General features: G+C 41.4%; 1 protein-coding gene across 2 annotated transcripts in view; it reads right to left on the bottom strand.

Annotated features, from left to right (window-relative positions):
- LOC122563318 (sodium-coupled monocarboxylate transporter 1) overlaps window positions 1-16,897 on the bottom strand; it is a 114,937-nt gene that overhangs the window by 35,725 nt on the left and 62,315 nt on the right. For both annotated transcript variants that reach the window (XM_043717040.2, XM_043717041.2), the window contains exons 6-7: window positions 8,379-8,519; window positions 7,301-7,430 (exon numbers count right to left, since the gene is read on the bottom strand). In XM_043717040.2, the coding sequence (XP_043572975.2) occupies window positions 7,301-7,430; window positions 8,379-8,519 (271 nt within the window). The remainder of the gene's footprint in view (window positions 1-7,300; window positions 7,431-8,378; window positions 8,520-16,897) is intronic.

Below are 16,897 nucleotides of genomic sequence, written 5' to 3' on the forward strand. Positions count from 1 at the left end.
TTAGAGTCTTGAAAATTTCACCCAGCTCTGATACAAAGACAGTGTGCAGGTGATTTTTTTCCCCAGAGAGTGGTGAACCTGAGCAGTTCTCTTCCATAAATTGCATTTGAGGCCAAAATATGCTTTCAAGAAGGAATGCAATATGGTTTTTAGTGTTAAAGGGATCAAAGGGCACTGAGTTGCATGGTTAGCCATGATCATACTGAATGTCAGAGCAAATGACCTACTCCAGTTCCTGTTTACAAATAAGTGGGTACTAAACAGAGTTTCATAGAATCCCTCCAAAAAGTAACCCATCCAGACCCATTCCCTTACCCTATTACTCTACATTTCTCCTGACGAATGCACCTAACCAGCACATCCCTGAACACTATTGGCAATTTTTGCATGGTCAAATCACCTGCCCTGCACATCTTTGGACTGTGGGAGGAAACCCATGCAGATGCAGGGAGAATGTGCAAACTCCACACATACTCCGCAAACACAGTTACCTGAGGCTGGAATCGAACCCAAGTCCCTGGAGCTGTGAGGCAGCAGTGCTAACCTGAAGTAATGGATTGTTGGAATAGTGTGACAAATGTTATCTATGTATATAGTATCACTTTTAGCATTTGAATTTCAAAATTGTGGCATATAGGTAGATCATTTGTGAGAAAGACTTTGCAAAAAATAAATTTAGGTTTAACGGTCCTTCCAGTGACTTAGTCCAGTATTTGTCAGAGCAGAGAGGCATTGGAGTATGAATGGAAGATTGTCTATACTATGCTGCTTTATGCAAGAGAATACAGACATTGAAGACCAGTGGATTCTTTTTGGCTCAGAATAATTGAAGTTTGATTTTAGCTTTGAAAACTCAGAGAATGATTAGGCTTCAGCACTTTGGAGGAGACAAAATGAGGATTGAAAAACATTTAGTTTCTCTCCAAGTAAAGAAGTATAGGATCGTTTTAGGGAAAGCAGTTACCTCAGTATAAAAGTTTAGTTTGCGAAACTTCCAGACCAGATGTGTTTGGTTGTAAATCTGCAGATTATAAAAAGACTGAGAAAGTCTAAACACTTAATTTTGTGAGTATTCCTGAAAGAAAACTTCACAACTCATAGAACAGAATTGGGGAGAATCAATTAAGTTGAACTGGTAGATTTGATACAGTGGGCTAATATATCTGGATTTGAGTCTTTGTGATAGATATTATCAGTAAATGGGATGAGAGTTCATTTTACTGTGTGTTTCAAATTTGTTTAAATAGCAGAGTTTAGTCTTCTTCTGTCTTTACAGATAGAAGAAATTGACTATATTTCAACTTCAATTAAGATATACAATTATTCTATAAAGCCAACTTTCTTTCTGAAATTCTGACCTGTCCTGTAGTACATATCTGGGATAATAACAGCAGTAATAGGCTAGCAGTAATCCACAGTGAGTATGGTTTTCCTCTAACATTATCTTAAAGGGCTAGTGAAGTCATGGTTTAAATGGGAAGAGTGTGCTTGGTATATTCTCCGCAGAATGGTGGATGAAATCAGAGTGGGATGTTAAAGAAGATGTTAGGACCCTGGTTTCCATGTGCATACTGTCTCACAGCAGGTACAGCTCAGAGCCTTGGACATATGAAAGTGACCACTTCCCAACAGCAACTGGTACACTACTCGAACACAACAGACACAAGAGGGCTGACGACTAAAATTCTCGAACAAAACTCTTTCACTAAGAAAACAGCTTCAATTTTTCCTTAATCCCCCTCAGCCATCATTAAAGGATGATAGATAGTGAATAGCCAGACCTGGCCCAACAGTAAGAGAGCTAACTTCAATAGGATAAGAAAGGATTTAGCCCGGATTACAGGAAATTAAATTGTGACATAAAAAACTGTCATGACACAATAGTTAGCCTTTATAGAAGAATGTTTCACACACAGGTGAGATACAATTCAACAAGGACAAAAGGCAGAGGAACAAAAACCATCCTCTGCTTTGATAACATGAGAAATAGGCAAGATATTCAAACAAAAGGCAACTTGATAGAAGTTTATAAAATACTGAGAGGTATGGATAGAGTTTATGGTAGTTGCCTTTTCCCTAAGATGGGGAATTTCAAGACGAGGGGGCACATTTTTAAGGTGAGGGGAGTGACATTTAAAAACAACATAAGAGACAAATCTTTTACACAGAGAGTGGTTCGCATGTGGAATGAACTCCCCGAGGAAGTGGTAGATGCAGGTACATTTACAACTTTTAAAAGACATTTGGATGCATGCTTGAATAGAACCATAGAAACGTCATGAAAAGGTTTGGAGGGATATGGACCAAGAGCTGGCAGGTGGGACTAGTTTAGTTTGGGATTATGTTCTGTGTATACTGATTGGACCAGAGGTCTGTTTCTATGTGTATGACTCTATGAATTTATGAAGAAAAGAAAGTATAAGATGTATGAAGCTGAATTATTCATGAATGAATCCAGTCAAATACAAAAAAATTGATAGGGAAGTGAAGAGGAAAGTAAGAGTGGCAAAGAGAAAATAACAATAGAATTGCCAGACAGAATTCAAAGATCTTCCATTGACATTTAAATAGTAAATGGGTAGTAAGGAGTGGCTGTGAGCTTACTAGAAATAAAGAGGATGATACAAAGTTAATGCCACAGGGCAAAGTTAGGTTATTTAGTGAGTACATTGTATAAGTGTTTACTGAGAAGGTCAGAGTCATAGGGTACAGCATGGAAACAGACCCTTCGGTCCAACTCATCCATACGGACCAGATATCCTAACCCAATCTAGTCCCATTTGCCAGCGCTTAGCCCATATCTCTCTCAACCCTTCCTATTCATATCCATCCAGATGCTTTTTAAATGTTCTAATTGTACCAACCTCCAACACTTCCTCTGGCAGCTCATTCCATATACGCACCGCCTTCTGCATTAAAAAGTTGCCCCTTAGGTCCCTTTTAAATTTTTCCTCTCACACCCTTAACCTATGCCCTCTAGTTCTGGACTCACCCACCCTGTGGAAAAGTCCATGCCTATTTACTCTATCCATGTCCCAAATGATTTTATAAACCTCTATAGGTCACCCCTCGGCCTCCAATGCTCTAGAGAAAGTAGCCCCAACCAATTCATCCTCTTCCTGAAGCTCAACCCTCCAACCCTGGCATCATCCTTGTAAATCTTTTCCGGTTTCACAACAACCTTCCTGTAGGAGGGAGACCAGAATTGCACACACTATTCCAAAAGTGGCCTAACTAATGTCCTATACAGCCACAACATAACCTCCTAATTCCAATTCTCAATGGTTTGACCCATAAAGGAAATCATACCAAACAACTTCTTCTCTATCCTATCTACCTATGACTACCTGTGATTCCACTTTCAAGGAACTATGAACCTGCACTCCAAGGTCTCGATTCAGCAATGCTATCCAGGACCTTACCATTAAGTGTATAAGCCCTGTCCTGATTTGCCTTTCCAAAATGCAACACCTCACATTTATCTAAATTAACCTCCATCTGCCACTCCTCAGCCCATTGGCACATCTGATCAAGATCCCGCTGTACTCTGAGATAACCATCTTCTCTGTCCACTCCACCTCCAATTTTGGTGTCATCTGCAAACTTACTAACTGTGCCTCTTATGCTCGCATCCAAATCATTTATGTAAATGACAAACAGTAGAGGGTGTAAATGACAAACAGTAGAGGGCCCAGCACTGATCCTTATGGCACTCCACTGGTCACAGGCCTCCAGTCTGAAAAACAACCCTCCACCACCACCCTCTGTCTTCTACCTGTGAGCCAGTTCTGTATCCAAATGGCTACTTCTCCCTGTATTCCATGAGATCTAACCTTGCCAACTGGTCTACCATGAGGAACCTTTTTGAACACCTTACTGAAGTCCATATAGATCGTGTCCACCACTCTGTCCTCATCAATCCTCTTTGTTACTTCTTCAAAAAACTCAATCAAGTTAGTGAGACATGATTTCCCATACACAAGGCCATGTTGACTATCTCTAATCAGATCTCGCCTTTTCAAATACATCTGAATCCTGTCCCTCAGGATTCCCTCCAACAACTTGCCCACCACCGATGTTAGGCTCACTGATCTGTAGTTCCCAGGCTTTTCCTTACCACCCTTCTTAAATAGTGGCACCATGTCAGCCAGCCTCCAGTCTTCTGGCACCTCACCAATGACTATCACAAAATATCAGAGCTGAAAATGTGTTGCTGGAAAAGCGCAGCAGGTCAGGTAGCATCCAAGGAACAGGAGAATCGACATTTCGGGCATAAGCCCTTCTTCAGGAAATATCACAAAATATCAGCAAAAGCAGAGATGGTAGTGGCACGGGTTAAATTCAAAGTAGGATTTACTGGGGAGGTTGTCTAAAATTAGAGTCTTAGAATTGTAAGAGACCACCTTTTTTTTCTTTTATGGCTATCGATGAAAAATCTGATATGTAGTCTCTGCTTTAAATATGCAGAATGTATAAGGAATTGTTTACAACTTTATAAAATCAAGAGGAGCTAACTTATGAACAATGTTATTATTTGGGGACATAAAATCTGGACGAAGTTGGCACCATTCATTTTGGTTCAGGACATTTCAGCATAGCAACAAGCCTCATGGTCATGGTGCTTAGCAGTTTCTTCAAGGAGTGAAAAAGAGAGAAGCAAGAAGTCCTCCAAAAGTGAACTGTGAGGATTTTTCCCCTCCCCTTTCTTTGTAAAGTTGCTCTCTCTAATATACTGTTGAAAAAGCAGAAAATTACATTCAGAGATCCTGAAAAATAATTCTAAACTTAACGACAATCAGAAAGACCCCAAGTCCAACCAAGCAAACTGTGAAGTACAGCCTGATAATACCATGGCATCATTGAAGAATCAAAAGATTGTGAAATCAACTCATCCAGTTTGTCATTTTGACTGATACTACAGAACTGTGGTCTTCTGATTACTTTTCCCCTCCATCCATAATATTTGTGTTCAGTTTGTTTGATTTCTTTGTGTGCCTGTGTGTTGAAAGCTTTTAAAAGGGATAATTTTGAAAATAGATAAACTAGAAATTATTTTCTTCTTGTTGTTAGAGTTAAGAATGTTACAATATATTGCTCTTTTTTCTATTGCTACTGCAGGACCCTGGTGTCCCTTGTTTATATCCCCAGTAGCTGTAAACCAGGCAAATTTGGATTCATGGTAGTTTCTTCAAATCTTCACATTTCTGGTGACTGCTGGAATGGTGTGCCTTGATTTCTAACACACTATTCTATTTGCTTGTGACAAAGCTTTGGGGCTTGTTGGGGTTTTTTTTTGAACAAGGACAATGTAAGCTTGGATCTGGACTTAGTGTAAGTAATATAGGATAAAAAGGACAGAAGTCAGTCTTTTGCTTTAAGAAATATGTTGGCACCAGAAGCGGCGCAAAACTTACTACATGTGGAAAAGATGTCTCCATTGAACTTGGGAATGATCACAAAAATCAGATTAATTGAATTAGCAAGTAAATTGGAAGTATAATTTTCTGTCAGAGCTAAGAAGGCAGAAAGAATTAGAGAACTAGCACCATAACTAGGCTTGACAGAGATCTAAGAGAGACTAGGTTCTACAACAAGGAAACATTGGAATGGAGATGAGAATGTTGTGGGGATGATATGTAAGTTTGCAGGGGACACAAAAATTGGCCCAGGTGGTTGGCAAAGAGGAGAAAGGTGCTAGGTTACAGGAGGAAATAAATAGATTAGTCATATGGCCAGATCAGTGGCAGATGGAATTTAACCCTATGTAAGGGTACAAGGGATAAATGTGGGGTGATATATTTGTGAAGGAGGAATAAAATAAGGAAGTGCTCAATGAAAGACAGGACCCTAGGAAGCTCAGAAAAACAGGAATCTTGGTATGCTTGTCCACAGATCCCTGAAAGCGTTAAGACAGATTAATAGGACAGTTAAGAAGGTATATGGGATGCTGTTCTTTATCAATTGTAGCATAGTTTATAAGAGCAAGGGGCTCATGTTAGAGCTGTGCAAAATCTTGGTTACGCCACAGCTGGAATACTGTGTGTAGTTCTGATTACTGAACAATAGGAAGGATGTCATGGCTTTAGTGGGATGCAAAGGAGGTTGACTTTTCAGCAATGAAGAGAGACTTGGAGGGAAACTTGCAGGCGCTGTTTCCATGTATCTACTGTATTTGTCCTTCAAGTTTGTATTGGCCATGGATTTGGAATAAACTGTCTAAGGGGTCTTGATGAATGTATGCAGTGCAGCTTGTAGATGGTACAGACTGCTGCCACTGAATGTCAGTGGCGCAGGAAGTGAATGCTTGTGGTTGTGGTGACAATTAAGAGGACTGTTTGCCCTGGATAGTGTTAAGCTTCTTGAGTGTTGTTGGAGCTGTGCTCATTCAGGCAAGTGTGGAGTATTCTGTTATACTATTGACTCGTGTCTTGTAAATAGTGGATAGGCTTTGGGGGGATAGGGGATGAGTTATTTGTAGCATGCTTGCCTGCCATTCTTTTATTTTTGTTTGTGATTACAGAGAAGAGTAAGGTGATGCATTTTGTCAGAAAGGACATGGAGGGGAAATGTATACTTACTTAGTAATACAATTTTAAAGAGAGGAAATGAATAGAATGATGTGGGGTGTTCATGTGTATTACTTTTTACTGGTGGCAGGAAATGTTAATCAAAGTATATCAAACCTTGAGCTTCATATTACAGAGATATTGAATTGAAAAGCAGGAAAAAATATTTTGAACTTTAATATAGCTCATGTCAGACTGCACTTAAAACAGTATGTCCAGTTCTGGTCTCCATGCTTGAGGAAAGATATTAAAGTATTTGAGAAGTGCAGAGGAGATCTCCAAGAAGTCTCCCAAAGGTGGGGGAGTTTAGCTGCAGGGTTAACTTGGAGGAAGTATGATTGTTCTCTGTGGAGTAAAGTTGGAGAATGCTTGGAGATCTGTTAGAGGAAAATATGAACGTTTAATTAGTTGGACACAGGAAAGTTGTTGCCATGAGTTTATGGTACCAAAACTGAAGGACACAGATTTAACAGCAAGAGACATGGGGACAAACTGTTTAATGCAGTGGGTGGTAATCTCCTGGAGATCACTGTTTCTGATGAAGCCGAGATAATCATTGATTTCACAGGATATTTGGATAGATTGTTGATGGAGATAAACTTGCAGAATATTTGATCATGGAGCAGGGGAATATGACTGACTGAATTACTCAGTAGCAAGCTGGCAAGAAGCCAATGGGGTGCATGTCCTGCAGAGCTGAAAAGATATTTGATGACTCACTGTTGACAGCTTACCTGGTCTGGTGCTCTGATTTTCTTCTGAGTCAGAGGATCACATTGATGATAAATAGAGTACATAGTGAGCCCAGTAAACACTGCACAGAATGCTGTTATCCACAGACCAACCAAATTGAGGTAGAGAGATCTGAAATAAAGAAAATCTGAGAATGGCAGCTTAAAGGGGCTGGAAGTGAAAAGATCACAACTTATTTACATCTATTTGTAAAATTAAAAATCATAGCATAGCCTAGAGGGGCGTTAAGACAGAGTCTCAGCTGTGGACCATTTATAAGTGGTCCACAAATACCAATTTTTCAGAGCTTGTGACATGTCTGAGTCTGATCAGTTATCACAGCACAATGGTAAAATCTTACTTTAAAAGCCCTCAACACAGAAAGAATAAAAGACAAAGATATTGCAGTGATTGCACAAATGCACTTATAATGGAAGAAAATCCATATTCTTTTTCAGGTGCGTTGTTCCTGGACCTATCATATCAAATCAGTGAACCCTGATCAATATGTTGTAGAGTTATTACAATATTCCAAGGGCAGTACAGCAGCTCAGTGTTAACACTGCTGCCTCACAGTGTCAGATACCTGGATGCGATTCCACCCTCGGATGACTGTCTGTCAGAAGTTTGCACATTCTCCCTGTGTCTGCATAGGTTGCCTCCTGGTGATCAGGTTTCCTCCCATAGTCCAAAAATGTGCGGGTTCAGATTGGCCATGAGAACTGGACAGTTACAGTGAGAGGGTCTGGGTGCGATGCTTTTCAGAAGGCAGAGTGGATTTGATGGGCAGAATGGCCTGCTTCCATGCTATAGGGTTTCTATGATTCTATCAAATTCTGATTGATACTACAATATATTTCTGAATTGAAAACCTTGTGGTGGTTTGATTAGATTAATCCTTTGGCTGGGGTTTCCTCTGCACTGTATTACAAACACCATGGTGGTTGGAACAAGTGGAGAGGAGCTGGTGCCATGGTGGGGGAATACCTGGAAATTGTTTATTTGTAACCACCGCTGAGCTACTTGACCACTATGTCACACACTGCAATAGATTCAGGCAACTATAGAGCTCATACTTACAGCTTAGCCTCAAACAGGTTTTTACATGCGATATACCGCTGAACCTGAGACTGATTGATGCCATAAATAGCTGTCCACATAAAACTTCCACCAACCACGATCGTCCAGAAGCTGTGTCGCCTTAATGGGTTTGGATCAAAACTGAAAGGAGACAAGGGAATGGTGATGAGGATCCATTGTTCAATTTACTGTTGGGTTATTGTTGGACTAACGATGAGACATTAGAGACAAGCACTAGCACATGCCCATATGAGCACATGATCTCAACTAGCAGTACAGCACTGAGGGAGGGCTACCTTGTTGTGGTTCTGTTCGCCGAGCTGGAAATCTTTGTTGCAAACGTTTCGTCCCCTGTCTAGGTGACATCCTCAGTGCTTGGGAGTCTCCTGTGAAGCGCTTCTGTGGTGTTTCCTCCGGCATTTATAGTGGCCTGTCCCTGCCGCTTCCGGTTGTCAGTTTCAGCTGTCCGCTGTAGTGGCTGGTATATTGGGTCCAGGTTGATGTGTTTGTTGATGGAGTTTGTGGATGAGTGCCATGCTTTTAGGAATTCCCTGACTGTTTTGGTTTGGCTTGCCCTATAATGGTAGTGTTGTCCCAGTCGAATTCATGTTGCTTGTCATCTGCGTGTGTGGCTACTAAGGCTAGCTGGTCGTGGCGTTTCGTGGCTAGTTGATGTTCATGGACGCGGATCGTTAGCTGTCTTCCTGTTTGTCCTATTTAGTGTTTTGTGCAGTCCTTGCATGGGATTTTGTACACTACATTAGTTTTGCTCATGCTGGTGAGTTGTTGTCTGAGTGTGGCTGTTGGTTTGTGTGCTGTTATAAGTCCTAGTGGTCGCAGTAGTCTGGCTGTCAGTTCTGAAATGCTCCTGATGTATGGTAGTGTGGCTAGTCCTTTGGGTTGCGGCATGTCCTCTGGTGCACACCAGAACTGCAAAAAGAGGAAGAGGAACACCTGTACAAGGTATTCGCCAAAAACGGATACCCGCGCAATTTCATCAACAGATGCCTAAGAGAAAGACAACGGAATGAGGACATGCCGCAACCCAAAGAAACTGACAACCGGAAGCGGCAAGGACAGGCCACTATAAATGCCGGAGGAAACACCACAGAAGCGCTTCACAGGAGGCTCCCAAGCACTGAGGATGTCACCTAGACAGGGGCCGAAATGTTTGCAACAAAAAATTCCAGCTCGGCGAACAGAACCACAACAACGAGCACCCGAGCTACAAATCTTCACCCAAACTTTGGAGTGCTACCTGTTCAAAACATGATCCCTTTGACCGTGAATGGAATGAGCTGCCAGAGGAAGTGATGGAGGCTGGTACAATTACAATATTTAAAAGGCATCTGGATTTGTATATGAATACAAAGTGTTTAGAGGAATATGGGTCAAATGCTGGCAGATAGGACTAGATTAATTTAGGATATCTAGTCAAATGGATGAGTTGGACCAAAGGGTCTGTTTCCATCTGTACAGCTCTATGATTCTGTACTGGCTCTTATTATTTGTGGCTCTAGCTGCCTGACCAGACAGTTCTGTTCCGGAAATGTAAATAACTTGTATGTTGTTGTCCAATAACACAACACTTGTCAACATTTCACAATACTCAATTAGTTAATTCTGTGCTCTTGAAGTGAACTCCACTGCTCTTTTTTGAATTCTGTGATGGGATAATTTATGGCCACCTGAGAGGGCAAACAGGGCATCTATTTAATGTCTCCTTTAAAAGGCAACATCCCTAATAATTCAGTAATCTTCCAAAATATCAACCAGGAGTATCGGCTCGAATCTCTGCAATAGGTTTGGCAATGTAACCCAACTTGAGTATCATCAGGGAGATCTTGTGCTGACTATGTCACAAAAGAATTTGCCTACAACGGTAGTAGATTCGCCAACTTTAAGTACATTTAAGTCGTCATTGGACAAGCATATGGACGTACATGGAATAGTGTAGGTTAGATGGGCTTCAGATTGGTATGACAGGTCGGCGCAACATCGAAGGCCGAAGGGCCTGTACTGCGCTGTAATTATATTAGATTTAGATTACTTTACAGTGTGGAAACAGGCCCTTCGGCCCAACAAGTCCACACCGACCCGCCGAAGCGTAACCCACCCCTACCCCTACCTCTACCCCTACCCCTACCCCTACATTTACCCCTTACCTAACACTACGGACAATTTAGCATGGCCAATTCACCTGACCTGCACATCTTTGGACTGTGGGAGGAAACCGGAGCACCCGGAGGAAACCCACGCAGACACGGGGAGAACGTGCAAACTCCACACAGTCAGTCGCCTGAGGCGGGAATTGAACCCGGGTCTCTGGCGCTGCGAGGCAGCAGTGCTAACCACTGTGCCACCGTGCCGCCCATGTTCTATGTTCTATGATCATGAGTTGGACATTCATAAATTGGGCACCACCATTTTTTCTTTTTTGTGATTATAAACTGAAACAGAAATTGAAATGATATAATAGAAAAACCAAAGAGTTTTGCAATTTGAAAATCAGGTGTTGCATATTTTTGAGCTATGCAATACAGTGTTGTTTTTTGAAGCCGTAAGAGGGAGGTTTCGAAATTAAACAGCTCAGGAATCCTTCAAGTTAATGAAATTCTGTCTGACAACAACCTTCTTGTTGAGCTGCAGTATTAAAAAGTTGTAAGTGCCAGCACTAGCAGAACATGAAATGTCCAAAACCCACAGTAAGAAAGCATTCATCTCTACCTCATTGTCTCCCTCTGTGTGGGAGGGAGACATAAAAACCTCAACAGCTTAAAAGAAAGAATTGTAAAAGAATTATTAAAAGATAACCATCACCCTACAGACAGCAGCATATCTTCATTGCAAAATCAAAGGACTGAGAAAATCATTTTCTACCTTTTGGTCAGGCCATTTGCTCATCAGAATTTTGTTTAAATTGTACATATTTTCCAGTCACAGTATACGTTGTAAGCCATTTTTCTTTTGTCTCTGTTAATCATGATTCAATGTGTATATATCTGGGGTTTTTGAAGGGATATAGAGTCATAGAGTTGTACAGCATGGAAACAGACCCTTCGGTCCAACCCGTCCATACTGACCAGATGTCCCAACCCAATCTAGTCCCACCGGCCAGCACCTGGCCCATATCCCTCCAAACCCTAGGAATTCTTTCGTCTCTCTACTATTGTCAAAGGTATGTTGTAATAAAAAGCTACTTTACAGTTACTGACAAAACCTGATGTGAATTGCTTTTGTCCTGTAGTAGTAATTAGTTAGGAAAATTACTTTACTAGCTCATTTGGATTTTATTCATTTATATATTTTGTGATGGCTTGTTGAACAATGGGATATGATTATCAATATATTCTTCTTAATTAGTTTGTGACAGTGCAAAGTCTGTGGGTGAAGATGTATCTGCTCTAAAGATCTTAATTATTAGGGTGGAATGGTGGCTCAGTGGTTAGCACTGCTGCCTCACATTGCGAGGGGTGTGGGTTAGATTTCAGCCTCAGGCAACTGTCTGTGTGGAGTTTGCACATTCTCCCCATGTCTGCGTGGGTTTCCTCCAGGTTCTCCGGTTTTCTCCCACAATCCAAAGATGTGCAGTTTACGTGAATTGGCCATTCTAAATTGCCCATAGTGTTCAGGGGTGTGTGGGTTAAATGCATTAGTCAGGGGAAATGTAAGCAGTAGGGAAAGGGTCTGGGTGGGTTACGTTTTGGAGGTCAGTGTGGACTTGTTGGGCCAAATAGCCTGTGTCCACACTATAGGGATTCTATGATTATGACTGACCAAATGTCGTTGTTGTTATTGCTACCATGCGTTAGCCTTCTTGATATCTTGGAACAGTGCCTCTTCTGTATTCTACGGTGGTACATCCTCCATCACTAAGATATGTTCAAGTCATATGTTCAAAATCTAATATGTGAATGAATGAAGGAAGGAAGGAAGTAAAGCCTAAACTGTTTAGCCATTCTTGATAAGTTCAACCTTTATTTCGATGAATTAGCCAAATGAAACTTTTCTGAATAACCTCAAATCCCAGTACATCCCTCTTAAGTACAAGGACCAAAACTGGACACAGCTTCCCAGGTCTAGCCTCACCAACATTTCTGCACTGGTAATATGTCTTCTTTGTTTTTAAAGTCTAACCCCCTTGTAATAAACGCTATTGCCTGCTTGTTTTTGTATTTTTTAGCAGTTTATTTTCATGACCAGGTTTTGTCATTGGCCACTGGTTCCTAAAAAAAACTTCCAATCCTCTGGCCTATCACTAGTTTTTACCGTTTTGTAAACCTTGGCTTTTCATTAGATACTCTCCTTGTTAACTTTGTTTACCAGGGATGGTTCATACAGTGTGGAAACGGGCCATTTGGCCCAACAAGTCCACACCAACCCTCCGAAGAGTATCCCAACCAGGCCAATTACCCTACCCTTCATTTCCCCTGACTAATGAACCTAATCTACACATCCCTGAATATTACAAGCAATTTAGCTTGGCTAATTCATCTAACTCGCACATCCTTGGACTGTGGGAGGAAACTGGAGCACCCTGAGGAAACCCACGCAGACACGGGGAGAATGTGCAAACTCGACACAGACAGCCACCCAAGGCTGGAATTGAACCTGGGACCCCTAGTGCTTGAGGCAGCAGTGCTAAACACTGAGCCACCGTGCCACCGGTTTAACCTTCTCTTTTCGTCCAGAATATTTTTGCTGAGTATTATGAAATATCTTCTGAAATATCTCCCACTGCTTATCCACTAATTTTCCCCTCAGTCTACTTTCCCAACTCTCTTTATCCAAATCTTTCTTCATACGCTGCAACTGCCCTTGTTAAAGTTTAGGACAGTTGTTCGGCCACCATATTGATCTCCCTCAAAGTGAATTTGAAATTTGACCATTCTGTAATCATTATCCTCAGGATGATCCTTAAGCTGAAGATTGTCTACTAATCCTGCCTCATTATTCCTTACTATAACGTAAATGGCCTGTTCCCAGGCAGGTTGTATAGTGTACCACTCTAAGAAATAATCCCTGATGAAATCTACAAACTTGGCTTCCATGTTACTTTTGCCCATCTGATATTCACAGTCAAAATACAATCACCCATGACAATTGTAGTGCCCTTCTGACATGCTTCTATTACTTTCCTACTTATACTTTGTCTTACAGGGAGGCAACTCTTTGAGAATCTATAGACAATTCCTACCTGTGATTTATTTCAGTTGCCCTTTCTTATTTCCACTCAGGATTGAGAATTATTCAGTAAAACAATGATTAAAGCAGGAATCATTTATTACTGTTGCAGACTGTGAGACTTATGCAGCAAAACTGCAAAAAGGATGGAAATTTTCAATTTTACCCCCAAATGGCTAGAATCTTCTGTTTTAACCACTGAACAGAATAAAACACTCAAGAACAGCTGCAGTGGAGAATCAATGGCCAAGTGACATCACGAGACTATTACTTCAGAAACTCAGCTAATATACTGGGGAGGTAAAAACAATGACTGCAGATGCTGGAAACCAGATTCTGGATTAGTGGTGCTGGAAGAGCACAGCAGTTCAGGCAGCATCCAAAGAGCAGCGAAATCCTTTATTCCTGATGAAGGGCTTTTGCCCGAAACGTCGATTTCGATGCTCTTTGGATGCTGCCTGAACTGCTGTGCTCTTCCAGCACCACTAATCCATAATATACTGGGGATGTGGGTTCAAATGCTGCCATGGTAGATGGTGGAAATTTAATTCAGAGGAATCTCGATTATTCAAACAACACAGGTGAAGTGTATTTTGTTTGGATAATCGAATGCCGGATAACACAGATTAGCCAACCATCGGGATCTTGAGATCTTGCCGGATAATCCGAAATTCGGATAATCGAATGCCAGATAATCGAGGTTCCTCTCTCTCTGCAATTAAGAATCTAATGGTGACTATGGGACTGCTTTTGGTTGTCAGAAAAATGCATCTGATTCACAATCATCTGCTGGGTCTTCTTCCAAATATTATTCAAAATGGAGTACGGATTCATCAGTTGAGGGAGGATGGTATTCAAGTAGAATGTTTCTTTGCTCATGTTTAACCTGATGACATCAATCTTTATGGGGTGCAAAGTCAATACTGAGGACACCCAGAGCAACTCCCTCCCAACTCTACACCACAATGCTTCCTTAGCTGGTCTCTCTGACATAAGGTTCCAGATCCACAGCAATGTGATTGACCTTCTGCTCTCTGAAATGGCTTTACAAATCACTCAATTGTATCAATTGCTACAAAGTCTCAAAAGATAAATGAAACTACACACACCGCCTGGCATCAACCTACACACTGGAAACAACAATTTCATAAACAACACTGCAAAGTCCTCCTTACTAACATCTGCGATTGAGTGCCAAAATTCAGAGAGCTATCTCACGGACTAGTCAAGCAACAATCTGACAGAATCACACTCACAGAATCATACCTTACAGACAATATCCCAGACATCACCATCACTGAATATGTCCTTTCCCACTGCAAAATAGATCTACCAGAGGTGGCAGGACAGTTGAGAGAGTTATTATAACATAAAGTTGGGAAGGATTTACTGTGGGAGTCCTCAACATTGACTCTAGACTTAATGAAATTTCATAGCATCAGCTTAAATGTGGGTAAGGAAATGTCCTACTGATTACCACAAACTGACCTCTCTCAGCTGGTGAACAGTGTTCCTCTGTTTTTTTCCCCCCATTCATTCATGGGTTGAGGGCATTGCTGACTAGGCTGGCATTTATTGCCCATCCATAATTACCCAGAGAGCAGTAAGGGTTACATGGCAGCAGTATCCTTCCCTCCAGGGCAAAAAGAAGCCAGATGGGTTTTTACAACAATTCTAAATGGATTCATGGTCATCATGAGATTCTTAATTCCAGATCTTTATTGAATTCAAATTCTACCATCAGCTGTGGCAGCATTTGAACCTTGGTCTCCAGAACATTATCCAGGTCTCTGTTATAACAGTCTAGTGATAATACCACTCGGCTGTTGCCTCCACTATTACAGCAATAGTACTGAAGACTTGTGCTCCAGAACTTGCTGCACTCATAACCACATTGTTCCAGGTCCGATACAAATTTGGCATCCACCCAACAGTGTGGAACACTGCTCGGATATGCACAAAAAGCAGGGCAAATCCAACCTGGCAAATTACTGCCCCATTAGTCTACTCTTGATCATCAGTAAATTGATGGAAGGTGACATCAACAATGCTAGCAAGCAGCATCTTCTCAGCAATAACCTGCTCAGTGACGCCCAGTTTGGGTTCCACCAGGGCCATTTAGCCCCTGACTTCATGACAGCCTTGGTTCAAACATGAACAAAAGAATTCCAGAGGTGAGGTGAGAATGACAGCGTTGACATCAAGGCTGCTTTGGACTGAATGTGGCATCAAGGCTTTCTAGCAAAATTGGAATCAATGTGAATCAGGGGGCAAACTCTCCACTGGTTGGACTCATACCTGGCACATAGGAAGATGGTGTGATTTTTGGAGGTCAGTCATCTCAGCTCCAGGACATCTCTGCAGGAGTTCCTGTGGGTAGCATCCTAGGCCAATAACTTTCAGCTGCTTCATTAATTACCTTCCCTCCATCATAAAGTCAGAAGTGGGTATGTTCGTCGATGATTGCTCAGTGTTCAACACCATTCACGATTCCTTAAACACTGAAGATGTCCATGTTCAAATGCAACAAGACCTGGATCTTACCCAAACTTGGGCTAACAAGTGGTAAGTAACATGCATGCCACACAATACCAGGCAATGATCATCTCCAATAAGACCATCTAACCACTGCTCTTTGACATTCAATGGCAATGCAATAATTGATTCCCTCATTATCAACATCCTTGAAACTTAACTAGCCTCCCTGTACAGATACAGTGGCTACAAGAGAAGGCTAGGAATACTGCAGTGAGCAACTCACACCTTGATCCCCCCCCAAAGCCTGTCCAATATCTACAAGGCACAAGTCAGAAGTGTGGACTGGAAGAGTGTAGCTTCACTAATAATCAAAGCTTGTTTTAAAATTCATTTATGGAATGTTGGTATTGTTGGCTGGGCCAACATTTATTGCCCATCCCTAATTGTCCAGAAGACAATTAAGAGTTAACTTCATTGCTGTGGGTCTGGAGTCACACAAAGGTAAGAATGGCAGGTTCTTTCCCTAAAGGCCATGAGTGAACCAGATGTGTTTTACTAACAATTGGCAAATGTTACAGGGTCATCATTAGATTCCTAATTCCAGATTTTTAAAAAGTGAATTCAAATTCCACCAACTGCTCTGGCAGGGTTTGTAGTGGGAATTTCGATAATAACAATGATACCAGTGGGCCATCACCCCTCCTCGTCCAGTACATAGTTAAAAATCACACAACAGCAGGTTATAGTCCAACAGGTTTATTTGGAAGCACTAGCTTTCTGAGTGCTGCTCATTAATATTAATGAACCGAAACCTATAACCCATTCTAAAAGATGAAAAACTTAACAGCAATCTAGGC

Source organism: Chiloscyllium plagiosum, unplaced genomic scaffold (genome assembly GCF_037043375.1).
Source record: "Chiloscyllium plagiosum isolate Xiang-an unplaced genomic scaffold, Cpla_swu_hap1 HiC_scaffold_26, whole genome shotgun sequence".
Lineage (NCBI taxonomy): Eukaryota > Metazoa > Chordata > Chondrichthyes > Orectolobiformes > Hemiscylliidae > Chiloscyllium > Chiloscyllium plagiosum.